At 44.9% G+C, this 15,331-nt stretch overlaps 1 protein-coding gene across 5 annotated transcripts; it reads left to right on the forward strand.

The window, feature by feature from the left end:
* Positions 1 to 53: 53 nt before the first annotated feature.
* LOC112216414 (cyclin-T2-like) lies at positions 54 to 12,319 on the forward strand. 5 transcript variants are annotated; one of them, XM_042317980.1, is made up of 9 exons: positions 55 to 435; positions 1,099 to 1,180; positions 4,768 to 4,896; positions 4,998 to 5,058; positions 5,712 to 5,774; positions 5,950 to 5,995; positions 7,473 to 7,636; positions 9,443 to 9,513; positions 9,684 to 12,319. In XM_042317980.1, the coding sequence occupies exons 1-9, from the start codon at positions 278 to 280 to the stop codon at positions 10,791 to 10,793; spliced, it is 1,884 nt and encodes a 627-aa protein (XP_042173914.1). In that variant the 5' UTR covers positions 55 to 277; the 3' UTR covers positions 10,794 to 12,319. The 5 variants fall into 5 exon arrangements, with proteins under 5 accessions (XP_042173917.1, XP_042173914.1, XP_042173913.1 ...); XM_042317979.1 differs by having other exon boundaries at positions 56 to 435; positions 9,443 to 9,537; XM_042317983.1 differs by lacking the exons at positions 7,473 to 7,636; positions 9,443 to 9,513; positions 9,684 to 12,319 and having other exon boundaries at positions 54 to 435; positions 5,950 to 6,795.
* The last annotated feature ends 3,012 nt before the right edge of the window (positions 12,320 to 15,331 follow it).

Consider the following 15,331-nt stretch of genomic DNA (forward strand, 5'->3'; position numbering starts at 1 on the left):
TCTACACGCGCGGGGAACTATGGGATACTGGGTGTCTTCTTTTTTTCTTTACACGACTTTGAGCCTGCAAGTTTGGACAGAATGGACCTATTATCATATCCATGATTCTCCACAATTTGTGAGAGATTTTTTAATTTGCTCTATTGAAAGTTAAAATAGTGCTAATTTGCTGAGAAATTGGTTTACTAGTCCTAGGAGAGTAGCCAACACGCATGCGCGTTTTGTTTCCTACGCTCCCTACCCCCTCGAGCCACCAGGGGCTAGTCGTTGGAGCGCAATGGCGGTGCACCGGGGACCTTCTTCGAAATGGCTCTTTTCCCGGGAGCAACTAGAAACAACGCCGTCCCGCCGCAGTGGAGTCGAATCTGATAGGGAACTTTCTTACCGACAGCAAGCCGCCAACCTAATTCAGGATATGGGCCAGAGACTCAACGTGTATCCTTTCTGAAAATGAGTCTTTCAGCCCGCTATGTGGCAGCTAGGCTAACTAGCTACCAAAATGGTTGTGCCGTTTGTTAGCTTGGTACCTAGTAGCTTAGCTAGCTTTCTTTGCAAGTAACTGAAACACAGCTAAATGTGTCCATTTCAAATACAAGTTGAATGTTTTACTTCGACTAACGTTATGTCTTGGTCGGATTACAAAATAGGATACTTAACGCAGTAACCGTAACCTTTGAGGTTGTTACGCTAGCTAGTTCTTCAGCTAACTTGATAGCTACCATGCTAACCTCGTTCTGTTATGTGATCAGCTAACGGTAGCTATTATTTTGGCCTGCTAGACGTTCGCCTTAGCAGCTCTTATCGTCTACTGGATGTACGAGTAACTATTAGTTAATTATTTTTATGAACATATATAATATGGTTTGTTATCTCACGAGGTAGTTAGTTGTGACATCTTGGTCAGCTGTGTCTCATTATTGGAGTAACGTTAGTGAACCTGAGCTAACTAGCTGAGATGGGAACAAAGCTAGGTGGATTGTCACCCAACTACCGGTAAATGACATCAGCCAGCTATGATGTTAGAATAGTTTATGCATTGATTGCAGTATTACTGTTGTTTCCGCATATCACTTGGAATACCTTAACCCTTGTATTCAGCTCTCAACTCATCATCAACACTGCAATCGTTTACATGCATAGATTTTATATGATTCACTCTTTCACTAAGTTTCATAGGAATGTAAGTAATCACCATCTCAATTGTAACATTCATTTTTTTCATTTTCTGACTCGCTATCTAGCCTCTTCCTATATCTCTTTGTGCCGTCTTGCCAACTCTTATAGTCATTGTGCTTGGTGTGACAATGACTTGCAGCACAAACAGATTTGGGACAAGGCTAACTTCTATCTACAAGGGAGATCTGATGGATTTTCTTGTCGTCTTGGCAGTATACCGGGTTATTTGGAAATAGCCAGTTAAGTGCTCTCTATAACGTTTAAACTATTTAATATGAGCTTTTCTATACATTTTAATATTTGTAGCTACTTTTTAAGTAAATACCTGCAGTCAACTTGTACGTTTGAGTCATTTAGCAGATGCTCTTATCCAGAGCGACTTACAGTAAGTAGTAAGCGCACATTTTCATACTGGTCCCTTGTGAGAATCGAACCCACAACCCTGGCGTTGTAAGCTCCATGTTCTACCAGCTGAGCCACATTGTACTACCTACACTAGTTCCCTACCATAGTTCCCCCAGAACAGTTGAGCTAGTCACATGTTTTGTAAATAGCAACACTGGGGAAAGTGGGAGCAGGTGAATCCAACTGTGTATTGACAGAGGTCGTGTTTTATATTGAAAGTCAAGTGTGTTTTGCCTCAGTAGAGTGATCGGGGATGTGCAACTATAGTTTTTCTTCACAGAAAATACAACACATTCGGCAGAAAATAAGCATAATTTTTATCTGATGACGACAGAATTGCAATGCTATTTGGCTGGCAGCCACACAAGTAGGTTAAATGAGCTTACAATTTTAAAAAGCTATGTATTTTTTTGTGAAAACGATGCATGGCCATCATATTTCTGTTTTATCATAGAAAGAATGTAGCCAGTTAATCTGGCGTTTTACCAGAGAAGTAGGCTGGCTACATAGAGAAAAGTGTCATAGAAAAGTAACTACACATCAGTCAGAGCGCTGTCTGCTGATAATGTGTGAATTCTCATCAATCAAATCACATTTTATTGGTCACATATTTAGCAGATGTTATTGCGGGTGTAGTGAAATGCTTGTGTTCCTAGCTCCAACACTGCAGTAATATCTAACAATACACAACAATACACACATGTAAAATTAAGAAATATATAAATATTAGGACGAGCACTGTCGTAGTGGTATTTGAGGTGTCAAAGCCTTTGGATGAGTTATCTGTACAGCTGCCGTTGCAGCTTGATCGGAGGGCCTGTTGCCCAGACCTCTGGCAGTCTCTATAGGGGTACCACAGGGTTAAATTCTCGGGCCGACTCTTTTCTCTGTATACATCAATGATGTCGCTCTTGCTGCTGGTGATTTTCTGATCCACCTCTACGCAGACGACACCATTCTGTATACATCTGGCCCTTGTTTGGACACTTTGTTAACTAACCTCCAGCCAAGCTTCATTGCCATACAACTCTCCTTCTGTGGCTTCCAACTGCTCTTAAATGCAAGTAAAACTAAATGCATGCTCTTCAACCGATCAGTGCCTGCACCTGCCCGCCCATCCAGCATCACTACTCTGGACAGTTCTGACTTAGAGTATGTGGACAACTACAAATACTTAGGTGTCTGGTTAGGCTGTAAACTCTCCTTCCAGACTCACATTAAGCATCGCCAATCCAAAATTAATTCCAGAAGCGGCTTCCTATTTCGCAACAAAGCCTCCTTCACTCATGCTGCCAAACAGCCTCGTAAAACTGACTATCCTACCGATCCTCGACTTCGGCGATGTCATTTATAAAATAGCCTCCAAGACTGCATCCAATTTGTTGAGTAGAGCTAATCAGTTTGTCACCAAAGCCCCTTTATACTACCCACCACTGCGACCTGTACGCTCTCGTTGGCTGGCCCTCGCTTCATACTCGTCGCCAAACCCACTGGCTCCAGGTCATCTACAAGTCTCTGTTAGGTCAAGCCCCGCCTTATCTCAGCTCACTGATCACCATAGCAGCACCCGCCTGTAGCATGCTCTCCAGTAGGTATATCTCACTGGTCACCCCCAAAGCCAATTCCTCCTTTGTCCGCCTTTCCTTCCAGTTCTCTGCTGCCAATGACTGGAACGAACTACAAAAATCACTGAAGCTGGAGACTCATATCTCCCTCACTAGCTTTAAGAACCAGCTGTCAGAGCAGCTCACGGATAACTGCACCTGTACATAGCCCATCTGTAAATAGCCCCATACAACTACCTCATCCCCATACTGTATTTATTTATTTATCTTGCTCCTTTGCACCCCAGTATCTCTACTTGCACATTCATCTTCTGTACATCTACCATTCCAGTGTTTAATTGCTATATTGTAATTACTTCACCACCATGGCCTATTCTTTGCCTTACCTCCCTTATCTTACCTCATTTGTACTCACTGTATATTATTTATTTTGTTCTACTGTATTATTGACTATATGTTTAGTTTATTCCATGTTTAACTCTGTTGTTGTATGTGTCGAACTGCTGTGCTTTATCTTGGCTGGGTTGCAGTTGTAAATGAGAACTTGTTCTCAACTAGCCTACCTGGTTAAATAAAGGTGAAATAAAAAAACAAATCCTTGTGTTTTCCTCTCCGTTCTGGGCCCGTCTGCTTCTCCCCTATCTTCTCAGAGCAGGCAGGCCCGTTGGCCTAGCGACTCCATACTCCACACATACATAGCGTGTACACATGCTGCTCCACAACCAGTATTATTCAGTTGCACAATGTCTAACATTCCCTTGTAAATGTACAAACTCACCAAAAATGACTTTACATAAAACATTTTTTATTTAACTAGGCAAGTCAGTTAAGAACAAACTCTTATTTACAATGACTGCCTAGGAACAGTGGGTTAACTGCCTGTTCAGGGGCAGAACTACAGATTTTTACCTTGTCAGCTCTGGGATTCGATCTTGCAACCTTTCTGTTACTAGTCCACCTCTCTAACCACAACCTTTCTGTTACTAGTCCACCTCTCTAACCATAACCTTTCTGTTACTAGTCCACCTCTCTAACCACAACCTTTCTGTTACTAGTCCACCTCTCTAACCACCAGTCCACCTCTCTAACCACCAGTCCACCTGCCGCTCCGCAGTAGTCCACCTCTCTAACCACCAGTCCACCTCTCTAACCACCAGTCTAACCACCAGTCCACCTCTCTAACCACCAGTCCACCTCTCTAACCACCAGTCCACCTCTCTAACCACCAGTCCACCAGTCCACCTCTCTAACCACCAGTCCACCTCTCTAACCACCAGTCCACCTCTCTAACCACCAGTCCACCTCTCTAACCACCAGTCCACCTGCCGCTCCGCAGTAGCCCCTTCCTGTATATGTATAACTTTGAGCTGCCTGTTTTTGAAGAAAAACAACATGTTTTGTGCTCGATAGCATATTTAGCTAGCAGCCTCTCTATTACTTGTGCTCAGTATGTTAGCATTCTGGTAAGACTTCCAATAGGCGTTTTCAACCAGTTTTATGGCGCACACTTGTGCGTTAAGCCTGTAATACAGTCAATCCTGGGATGAGTGAAGGACGGTAGGACGATATGACGATATGAAAACCTGGATACCGCCCAACCTTAATGTCTTTATTTCTACAGATCATCTCCCAAACAACCTTGTTCTTGGCTGCGAAGGTGGAGGAACAACCCAGGAAGCTTGAACATGTCATCAAAGTGGCCCACGCCTGCGTCAACCCCCAGGATGCACCACTAGACACCAAGAGTAATGTAAGTGAGGCCTCTGTACCTGGGTGTTGTGATGTGGATCTCTTGTCATGGTGATACTGAGAGAGAGACACATTACAAATATGAAATCTGTTGAACTTTAGGCATACCATCAGCAAGCTCAGGAGCTGGTGATACTAGAAACGATAGTACTGCAGACGCTAGGTAAGGATCTGTCTATAGATGGATGATACATGGAAACTTCATGGGCTGCATCCCAAAGGGCACCCTATGCTTTACACACAGTAAAATGCTTTTATTGTACAAGGGCACTACCCCAGTGGGCCCTGGTCTAAAGTAGTGCACTACCCCAGTGGGCCCTGGTCTAAAGTAGTGCACTACCCCAGTGGGCCCTGGTCTAAAGTAGTGCACTACCCCAGTGGGCTCTGGCCTAAAGTAGTGCACTACCCCAGTGGGCCCTGGTCTAAAGTAGTGCACTACCCCAGTGGGCCCTGGTCTAAAGTAGTGCACTACCCCAGTGGGCCCTGGTCTAAAGTAGTGCACTACCCCAGTGGGCCCTGGTCTAAAGTAGTGCACTTTCCCAGTGGGCCTTGGCCTAAAGTAGTGCGCTACCCTAGTGGGCCCTGGTCTAAAGTAGTGCACTTTCCCAGTGGGCCTTGGCCTAAAGTAGTGCGCTACCCTAGTGGGCCTTGGCCTAAAGTAGTGCACTACCCTAGTGGGCCCTGGTCTAAAGTAGTGCACTATAAAGGGAATGGGGTGCCATTTGGGACGTAGTCGTGGAACTTGTTGGTTCATTTGCATCTGGATGGCCAGTGGGCTTTGGAATGTCTAATCGTGTTCCATTCCATTGGTTTCAGGTTTTGAAATAACAATTGAACATCCTCACACTGATGTTGTGAGATGTTCCCAGCTAGTGCGAGGTACAGCCTTCTTCTCTCATCTTTGACACACACACCCTGACACAGACACGTGTACTTTTATTAAACCTCTCCTGTGTGTAGTAACCAGCTCTAAAAATGTTTTCATTTGATTTCATTCCAGTGCTTGTCTGAGATTCCGAGCTAACCTTTGACCCCTCTCTTCCTTCTATTACAGCAAGCAAGGATTTGGCACAGACTTCCTATTTCATGGCTACCAACAGGTTGTTATCCTGATCCCGCCCCCCCCCACTATGTTGCACTGTGATGGCACACTATAGCTTCCTGTACTGGCAGGTCCCCCTTCCTGTGTCCAACGCCCTCTTTGCGCCAGGCAGGTTTCTGGTAAACCCCTAGGGGCGGTACCGGACAGCCAGCCAGGCTGCAGCAGTGCGGTGTATTGTACAAGGGCTCAGTGTTGGCACATAGGGGTTGAATGCACAATGTGAACGTGTTGGTGGTGCTGTAGACTGTCCTCACTGACCGTTTGGTTGCTCCAGAGTGCATATGTCTCCTCCTTCCTAAAACACAATTGGTAGCCTGAATATAGCTTGCCACTAAAGATCAGTGAAAAGATGTAAACTATAGCATCTGTCCTGGTAAGTATTAATAACGCTTTGTTTTTTCTTGATTTATGTTTGACAAATAGAAGCTAATATATATATATATATATATATACACGGGTAACAAGCAAATTCTTAGTGATAATTGACTCACCTAAATACTCCAGTAGTAAAATGATCATCCATAATTCTCTCTAATATATGAATGACTTGTATGCTATAGGTATCCTCTTCTTTACCTTAGTAGAATATAAACATTACAGCTCATTATTTTCCTAAATTTAATTTTAGTAACTGTACTTGCCCTGACTTAGATTAATAATTTTGCTATCCTATCAACAGCAATATACAATGTCTGGACAGAGGGCAACATTTTTTAGTTTTTTTACACAGTCAAAGGGATACTTCCATAATTAATGTATTGCCCAGATTTTTGCAATGCAAGACGATTGAACCATTTTGAAAAGGGACATTTTTAAAAAGAAAGTTGGCGAAGGTATGAGTGAGATGGCATAACTTGACAGGCTGGACTGGAACACAGCAGGTGGATGGTGGACATCAATTATCTCTAGGAAATGAGCTTGATCCCAATAAAATGCTCAGTACTCTCAAAGAACAAGTTTACCATCTAGGTTGTCCTCAATGTATCAGTTTTCTAAGGTAAGATTCTGTATGAAATGGTAAGAGAAACAGCCACGATCATCCATCATAGAAAACCACCGTGGTACGTGCCTCTGCCACTCACTCTCTCAACAGTCTGGAATATGAAGGCAGTATTATAATATGGACTATGCATGCAGATCAGCTGCACTCTGAGCTTTATTAGACCAGAGACATGGCTCTAGTCTGGAGACACCATAGAGATGTTCAAACCTCTCCTCGGGGAACCCCAGCCCTTCCACAACTAGCACACCTGATTCAACTTGTCAACTAATCGTCAAGTCCTTGATTAGGTGAATCCGTGCGCTAGTTCAGGGCTGCAACAGAATTGTGAAACGTCTGGGATTTCCCGGGGAAAGGTTTGAAAACCACTTCCATAGGGTCTTCAGCCATGTCCCAGGGCTAGTGCTAATGTCCTGTATTCCAACCCTAGAACTGTAGCTAACGGGTGTCTCCTCTGTGGTCTTTCCTCCGACAGCCTCCACCTCACCACGTTCTGCCTGCAGCACAAGCCCACAGTCATCGCCTGCGTCTGCATCCACCTGGCCTGTAAATGGTCCAACTGGGAGATCCCGGTCTCCACTGATGGGAAACACTGGTGGGAGTATCTGGACCGCACCGTCACGCTCACACTGTTGGACGGTCAGAAACATTTGTGTTTTTATTTTAATTTTAAGGACAGTGGAATTCCAGCCTCGTAGGGGGAAATTGGGAACACTTGATTGAAGGTGTTGAACCCAAGACCTTTGGGATTCTATAGTGGAATTCCACCCTCTGTTTAGTATTTCTTGTTTATTCAGACTGAGAGTTGTCTTTGTCTGACGTAGAGCTGAACCATCACTTCCTTCAGGGTTCTAATAGTTGTCTTTGTCTGACGTAGAGCTGAACCATCACTTCCTTCAGGGTTCTAATAGTTGTCTTTGTCTGACGTAGAGCTGAACCATCACTTCCTTCAGGGTTCTAATAGTTGTCTTTGTCTGACGTAGAGCTGAACCATCACTTTCTTCAGGGTTCTAATAGTTGTCTTTGTCTGACGAAGAGCTGAACCATCACTTTCTTCAGGGTTCTAATAGTTGTCTTTGTCTGACGTAGAGCTGAACCATCACTTTCTTCAGGGTTCTAATAGTTGTCTTTGTCCGATGTAGAGCTGAACCATCACTTCCTTCAGGGTTCTAATAGTTGTCTTTGTGTCCGATGTAGAGCTGAACCATCACTTCCTTCAGGGTTCTAATAGTTGTCTTTGTGTCCGATGTAGAGCTGAACCATCACTTCCTTCAGGGTTCTAATAGTTGTCTTTGTCTGACGTAGAGCTGAACCATCACTTCCTTCAGGGTTCTAATAGTTGTCTTTTTTGTCCGATGTAGAGCTGAACCATCACTTCCTTCAGGGTTCTAATAGTTGTCTTTGTTCGTAGAGCTGAACCATCACTTCCTTCAGGGTTCTAATAGTTGTCTTTGTCCGATGTAGAGCTGAACCATCACTTCCTTCAGGGTTCTAATAGTTGTCTTTGTCTGACGTAGAGCTGAACCATCACTTCCTTCAGGGTTCTAATAGTTGTCTTTTGTTTGCTGTCTTCAGGGATGTAGAGCTGAACCATCACTTCCTTCAGGGTTCTAATAGTTGTCTTTGTGTCCGATGTAGAGCTGAACCATCACTTCCTTCAGGGTTCTAATAGTTGTCTTTGTCTGACGTAGAGCTGAACCATCACTTCCTTCAGGGTTCTAATAGTTGTCTTTGTGTCCGATGTAGAGCTGAACCATCACTTCCTTCAGGGTTCTAATAGTTGTCTTTGTGTCCGATGTAGAGCTGAACCATCACTTCCTTCAGGGTTCTAATAGTTGTCTTTGTGTCCGATGTAGAGCTGAACCATCACTTCCTTCAGGGTTCTAATAGTTGTCTTTGTGTCCGATGTAGAGCTGAACCATCACTTCCTTCAGGGTTCTAATAGTTGTCTTTGTGTCCGATGTAGAGCTGAACCATCACTTCCTTCAGGGTTCTAATAGTTGTCTTTGTGTCCGATGTAGAGCTGAACCATCACTTCCTTCAGGGTTCTAATAGTTGTCTTTGTCTGACGTAGAGCTGAACCATCACTTCCTTCAGGGTTCTAATAGTTGTCTTTGTGTCTGACGTAGAGCTGAACCATCACTTCCTTCAGGGTTCTAATAGTTGTCTTTGTCTGACGTAGAGCTGAACCATCACTTCCTTCAGGGTTCTAATAGTGGTCTTTGTGTCCGATGTAGAGCTGAACCATCACTTCCTTCAGGGTTCTAATAGTTGTCTTTTGTCTTTGAACCATCACTTCCTTCAGGGTTCTAATAGTTGTCTTTGTCTGACGTAGAGCTGAACCATCACTTCCTTCAGGGTTCTAATAGTTGTCTTTGTGTCCGATGTAGAGCTGAACCATCACTTCCTTCAGGGTTCTAATAGTTGTCTTTGTGTCCGATGTAGAGCTGACCAATGAATTCCTGCAGATTCTGGAGAAGACGCCCAGCAGGCTGAAAAGGATACGTAACTGGAGGGTAGGTTCTGCTCTCACAACTGGTGTAAGTGTTTCAGCATTTAGCCCTAGTAGCTACTACTTCACTGTTTCATCAGATTGGTTTTCTGAATGATATTGACTGACATTTGGGTGTGGAATTGTTTGGTGTTGCCCTTTTTTTAACTGAATTTCACCACATCGCTATTCCAGGCCACACAAGCTGCCAAGAAGCCCAAGATGGACAGTCAAACGGGCGACACCTCCTTCCAAGGGACCTCCTCATTGGACGGCATCACCGGTGTGGCCGGCAGCAACTCATTCTTCTCTTCGTCTCTGTCAGACTCTGGGGAGATGGCTTCACTAGACGACATGTCTATCCCGTTCCCTCCCTACCAGGCCCTGGCTGGGGACCACGCTGAGCTGCTGGGGCTGGACCAGGGCCTTGCCTTTCTTCCTCAAGCCATCCCTTCAAAGTACCCATCAGGCAAACACGAACACAAAACGGCCAGTGCAGGCAAGCACCCACAGGCCCTACCCAATAACCCCTCGCCCTTCACCCGGCCCCCACAGAAACTCTCCCTGGATAAGTACAGAGAGAAACAGGCAGCAGACCTGCAGACCATGCAGAACGGTGTCCGAGAGGAGCAGAGCGGTGTGGACATGTACCAGTCCCCCGCCCTCCCTCACCACCAGTCCCATAAAAGACGCTCCCAGCCTGGGCAGGGTGTCTCCCAGCACGGGGACAGCAGGAGGGACAAGGCCAGCTCTAAAAAGACACGAGGTCTCCCACCACAGGCTTCGGCGGTTGAGAACGGCGTTGCGGCCAGCAACGAGGAGCTAAAGATGAGAATCAAAGTATCAGCTGAGAGGGACCAGGGCGGCCATGTTGGTGTCCCACAGGGCAAAGAGAAGTACAAAGACCACTCTGGCCCCAGCAGACACCCCAAGCACGGCCACTCGCACCCCTATTCCCTCAGCGGGAACGGCCGAGGGGCCATCGACCCCGCACTCAGAGTCCTCGGGGGCCATGGTAGCGACCTAGGGGGCTCCAGTTCCTCCTCCAGGAAACGGGCCAACCCTGACGTCAGTAGTCATAACAACCACCACCACTCTGCTAAGAGCAGCAGGAGTTCCAAAGGGGCCGGAGGCTCCTCCCACTACTCTTCGGACGGTGGTGGTGGCCCGAGGACTGTGGAGAGACACCACGGTGGCCCGGAGGGGTCAAATGGAGTGCTGGGGTCTAACGGCCAACACACCGACTACAAAGACACTTTTGACATGCTGGACTCTCTGCTAAGTGCCCAGGGAATGAACCTGTAAATTCAGACAGTCGTTTAGCCTGGGTGCAGGCTGTTTGGCTCTCTTGCCAACTCCGTCCAAATATGTTTGGCTTGACATTTGAGTTGGCAAGACTGGACAAACTAATCTGGATAGTAGGCTTGGCAGGAGTTGTTGGATAGAGATAAAATAATTCTGGACAAAAAATTTTTTTATGATTTAAAAACAAGTAAAACATGATTTTATAACTTTGAAGTTATGTGAAAGTAACTTCGTCACCCACCCAGTCAGTCAGTCAGTCAGTCAGTCAGTCAGTCAGTCAGTCAGTCCTGTCCACACACAGTAATAATTACTGATGTTTTAAGGATCTTCAGAAATGTCCACAACATGATATATACACAGTGCTGTAATGCTACTTGTCTGCTTGCTAAAAAAACCCCGGGAGCCACGTTCACTGGTTCTGTGATTGACAAAATTCCAGATTTTAATTCTGTTCTTTTAAGGAGAGATAAAGAGAAGTCTGCGTTTTAATTAGTTATTTGTTATTAATGATGTGCATGTTTCAATCACATAAGGGAAGATAGCAGCCTGGTGGCGGTTCAGTGTCCACGTAAATGCGTGTACGTTTTTGTATGTTAAGAAACAACCTTATTCCTTGAAATACTCAGGTCTTGAAACATTTTTTGATATAAAGAACGAAATAAATCTTCCTCTCTTGGCGTAATACCTGTATCTGTAGAGATGTATAACTTCTGTCATGTTGTTGGTTGAAGGCTGCAGAAGTACAGCATCTATCTTACCGTAGAGGCTGTTTCAGTGTGCTTGTCTTCTAATGGGAGGACACGCAATCCAACTCATCACACATGGCTAGTCAGAGGACATACAAAGGCCCTTTCCCAGATCAACACCTCATAGACCCTATGTGTGTATCCAAAATGCCACCCTATTCCCTATGTAGGACACTACTTTTTGACCAGGGCCCGCAAAGTTCCCAGCTGGGAAAAACACTGGGTCCTGATCGAAAGTAGTCTACTACATAGGGTATAGTGTGCCGTTTTGAGAGAGACACCCTTATGCGCTTGTGGGATCTCAAGTGCTTAGGGTCTAGGGGTCGATTGGGGACTGGACCATATGCTGTCTACTGTCCAACTAAGTGGATGCCAAAGGCAGTGCCTCTAAAACGTACGGCAGATTATTCTAGAGCGATAAAAGAAGTTTACGTTACATCTGCTGTGAAGTGCATTTAAAAAGATATCTCGGCATATTTACAAAAAGCCTTGTGATTGTAACAAGTCGTCAACAAGTTGCTATTCTTCAATATTGATAAATGTCTAATTAACCAACCGCCATCCTATGAAAAGATCTCTAGAGGTGATTGTATATAGGACTGCAGTTCTGAGTTATAACTAGCTAGTCGGTTGACTTGTTACACCCTCAGACCACACATTCTATTCTGCCATAACAGTGTATTAGGAGGTCCTAAAGCGGACACTATTGAACAAATCCTTAATATGTGTACTGGGAACCCAAATAAACGTGTAAAACTGTCGTTTTTACACACAAACACATCATGGTCTTGTGTATTTTATAATGGTTATTTGTGCTACCACATACATCCACTGGGTGGTGCTGTTCAATCATTGATTAGTTGTCATCACCTGGTCTGGCAAAAAGACCATGGAGCAGTTATGCTTGCGTTTGCAGCCCAATTCTAATATTTTGGTGCTAATTTGGTCTTTTGACCAATCAGATCTTTTGAAAGATTAAAATATATCGGGGCTCCCGAGTGGCGCAGCGGTATAAGGCACTGCATCTCACTACAGTCCCTGTTTCACATCCGGCCGTGATTGGGAAGCCCATTGGGCGGCGCACAATTGGCCCAGCATTGTCCGGGGGCGTCATTGTAGATAAGAATTTGTTCTTATCTGACTTGCCTAATTAAATAAAAAATACAATAATAATATTGACCAGAACAAACCAGTCGATCTTTGCCTACTCCTCCCCGACCGCATATATCAGGAAGTCTCTTTCGTCTGAAAACTAAGGGACTTCTTCATATGGATTCCATAGTTGCAATGTATTATTGTAGAGTTATGTCAAGAGAGAGAAGGGTCTTGGCGTGCCGCTGCCAACACTTAACGGAACGAACTAGTCTATTATTAGCTGTAGCTATGTGCAAAAGTGAACCATTTATTTCAATCTCTAACCAGGTTTCCATGATCCAATATTTTATTATGTGACTAATGTGTCTGATCAAACATGTAATGACAGATCTAATGCAAATGGAACATTTGTCGGTAAACAAAATACCCAAGACAAGGTGAAATCTATTTGTTTCGGTATTATGCGAGAAATTTCGGTGGAAACGATTTTATGCGCAAATATTGGTATAGTAACTATCATATCGAAGTATGAAGTACTTCTCGTCGGAAAGCATGCAGTTATGCTACAGATGAAATACATGATGAAATTCACCGAGATGGTGAAAGAGCAAGGTGATGAGTTTGATGCTCCTTTCCAATAAATATCGAGGTTCTTTATTCTGGTGACATGATAGAATAATCTCTCTGTTGTCCACAACAATCTGACCATGTAGGTAGTGTATCTGTGAGCTGTTGACTGCCAGTACCAGAGTGGGTACACTCGCTATATAACGCACTTTTTTTGTGTGAGAAATCATCAGTATTGTTGAAAATGTAATGGACATCCATTTAACTTGTATTTTTTATTCGGTACATGCGAATATAACAGCAAAACGTAATTTTATGTGCACTTCGTCATCACGCAGACTTTTATAGGCGACAAGTCAATTTGACTGAAACATCACTGGTTAGGAAATGCGCATATTGTTTTAATGCCGTTTTTTAAACACATTCGCATGAAGATTTCTCGCCAATCGAAAGAAAAGTGTCAATTTGGGACAAAATCTATCTGGGGGTCCAAGATCGGTTTTGCCACCCGGTAGCGCCGGCACTGACCGTCTGATTAATGGCTGTTGTCACTGTATTGTGCTCATGGATGTATTACGGAAGTAACATCCTGGTCTTATTTGGATCATCCAGGTGCTTCATTCTGCCAGCTCAGTACAGACTCAGCAGAACTAGCAGGTGTAGGTCGTTACATAGGGGATTCATATCATCATACAATATGTCCTTCAGTCAGAAATAAATTCATGGCTCATTTCTCCACAAAGTCCCCAGCTGGCAAAACAATCATATGTTCTGGTGACAATGCAGTCTTGCCTTGCTCACAGAGTGCAAAACTCAAGCAAATATTTATTTGGTGAAACTTTGCAAAAGTGTCCCCAAATATAACTGCCCCCAAAGCTCCAGCTGTCCTTTTAAAAACTGGTTGAAACCAGCCAATTTTAGGTTTCCTCCCTTGTCATCAATAATTCACCATCTTTGACATTTCAACTAATTATGGTCCATAGTGTGACCTATTTGAGCTGGGCTGTGTCTAGGCCAGGGTAGAGTTGGAGAGAGGACAGAGAGCAAAGTACACTAATTTTAGTGTTGATATCTAGGTTAACAAATACTATGGCAGCGAATGTAGAGAATATTCAATCAACAGTTGTACATGTGTTCAATAATGCCTCTATGACTGCATCCAGTGTCTTCAGCAGTGCAAACAAACAGTGTCTTGTCTTGTGTGTGAGCAGATAAACAGGAACCACTCAGGCTCACAATCACAGCCCTCTGAGGACACGGGTGGCTGACCACTGGGTGAGTTGCGTGCCGTTCACAGCCTGGCTTGGTGAGTGTCTTGTTTGAAATTCCAGTCATCACCTCACCTCGTAATTTCTAATGAAGCAGAAGTCTCCTACCCCCCCTCCACCAGAAGTCTCCTCACCTCCTCCCTCCACCCAGAAGTCTCCTACCCCCCTCCACCCCAGAAGTCTCCTCACCTCCTCCCTCCACCCCAGAAGTCTCCTCACCTCCTCCCTCCACCCCAGAAGTCTCTACCCCCCTCCACCAGAAGTCTCCTCACCTCCTCCCTCCACCCCAGAAGTCTCCTCACCTCCTCCCTCCACCCCAGAAGTCTCCTCACCTCCTCCCTCCACCCCAGAAGTCTCCTCACCTCCTCCCTCCACCAGAAGTCTCCTCACCTCCTCCCTCCACCAGAAGTCTCCTCATCTCCTCCCTCTACCCCAGAAGTCTCATCTCCTCCCTCCACCCCAGAAGTCTCCTCACCTCCTCCCTCCACCAGAAGTCTCCTCACCTCCTCCCTCCACCCCAGAAGTCTCCTCACCTCCTCCCGAAGTCTCCTCACCTCCTCCCGAAGTCTCCTCACCTCCTCCAGAAGTCTCTTCACCTCCTCCAGAAGTCTCCTCACCTCCTCCAGAAGTCTCTTCACCTCCTCCAGAAGTCTCCTCCCTCCACCAGAAGTCTCTTCACCTCCTCTCTTCACCAGAAGTGTAATTAGTCTGTTGCTGGTGAGGTGTTGTTCAGCGCCAAGCTCAGCTCAGCTCAGCCTATTTATATTCTCTAAAGAGCTAAACTAATAGTTTCTCTGGCTCAGGAGAGCTTTCATTAGAGACACAGTAATAACCCTTATGTCAGGAACAAAGGGCACTTCAG

This window comes from Oncorhynchus tshawytscha, unplaced genomic scaffold (genome assembly GCF_018296145.1).
Source record: "Oncorhynchus tshawytscha isolate Ot180627B unplaced genomic scaffold, Otsh_v2.0 Un_contig_4972_pilon_pilon, whole genome shotgun sequence".
In the NCBI taxonomy this organism is placed as follows: Eukaryota; Metazoa; Chordata; class Actinopteri; order Salmoniformes; family Salmonidae; genus Oncorhynchus; species Oncorhynchus tshawytscha.

Bases quoted from the DNA above. Each gene is read 5' to 3' on its own strand.
- LOC112216414 (XM_042317979.1), top strand. From the start codon at position 278: ATGGCGGTGCACCGGGGACCTTCTTCGAAATGGCTCTTTTCCCGGGAG. The intron at 5,996-7,472 runs GTTGTTATCCTG...TTCCTCCGACAG, and splicing joins TATTTCATGGCTACCAACAG to CCTCCACCTCACCACGTTCT. The intron at 7,637-9,442 runs GTCAGAAACATT...TGTCCGATGTAG, and splicing joins CACGCTCACACTGTTGGACG to AGCTGACCAATGAATTCCTG.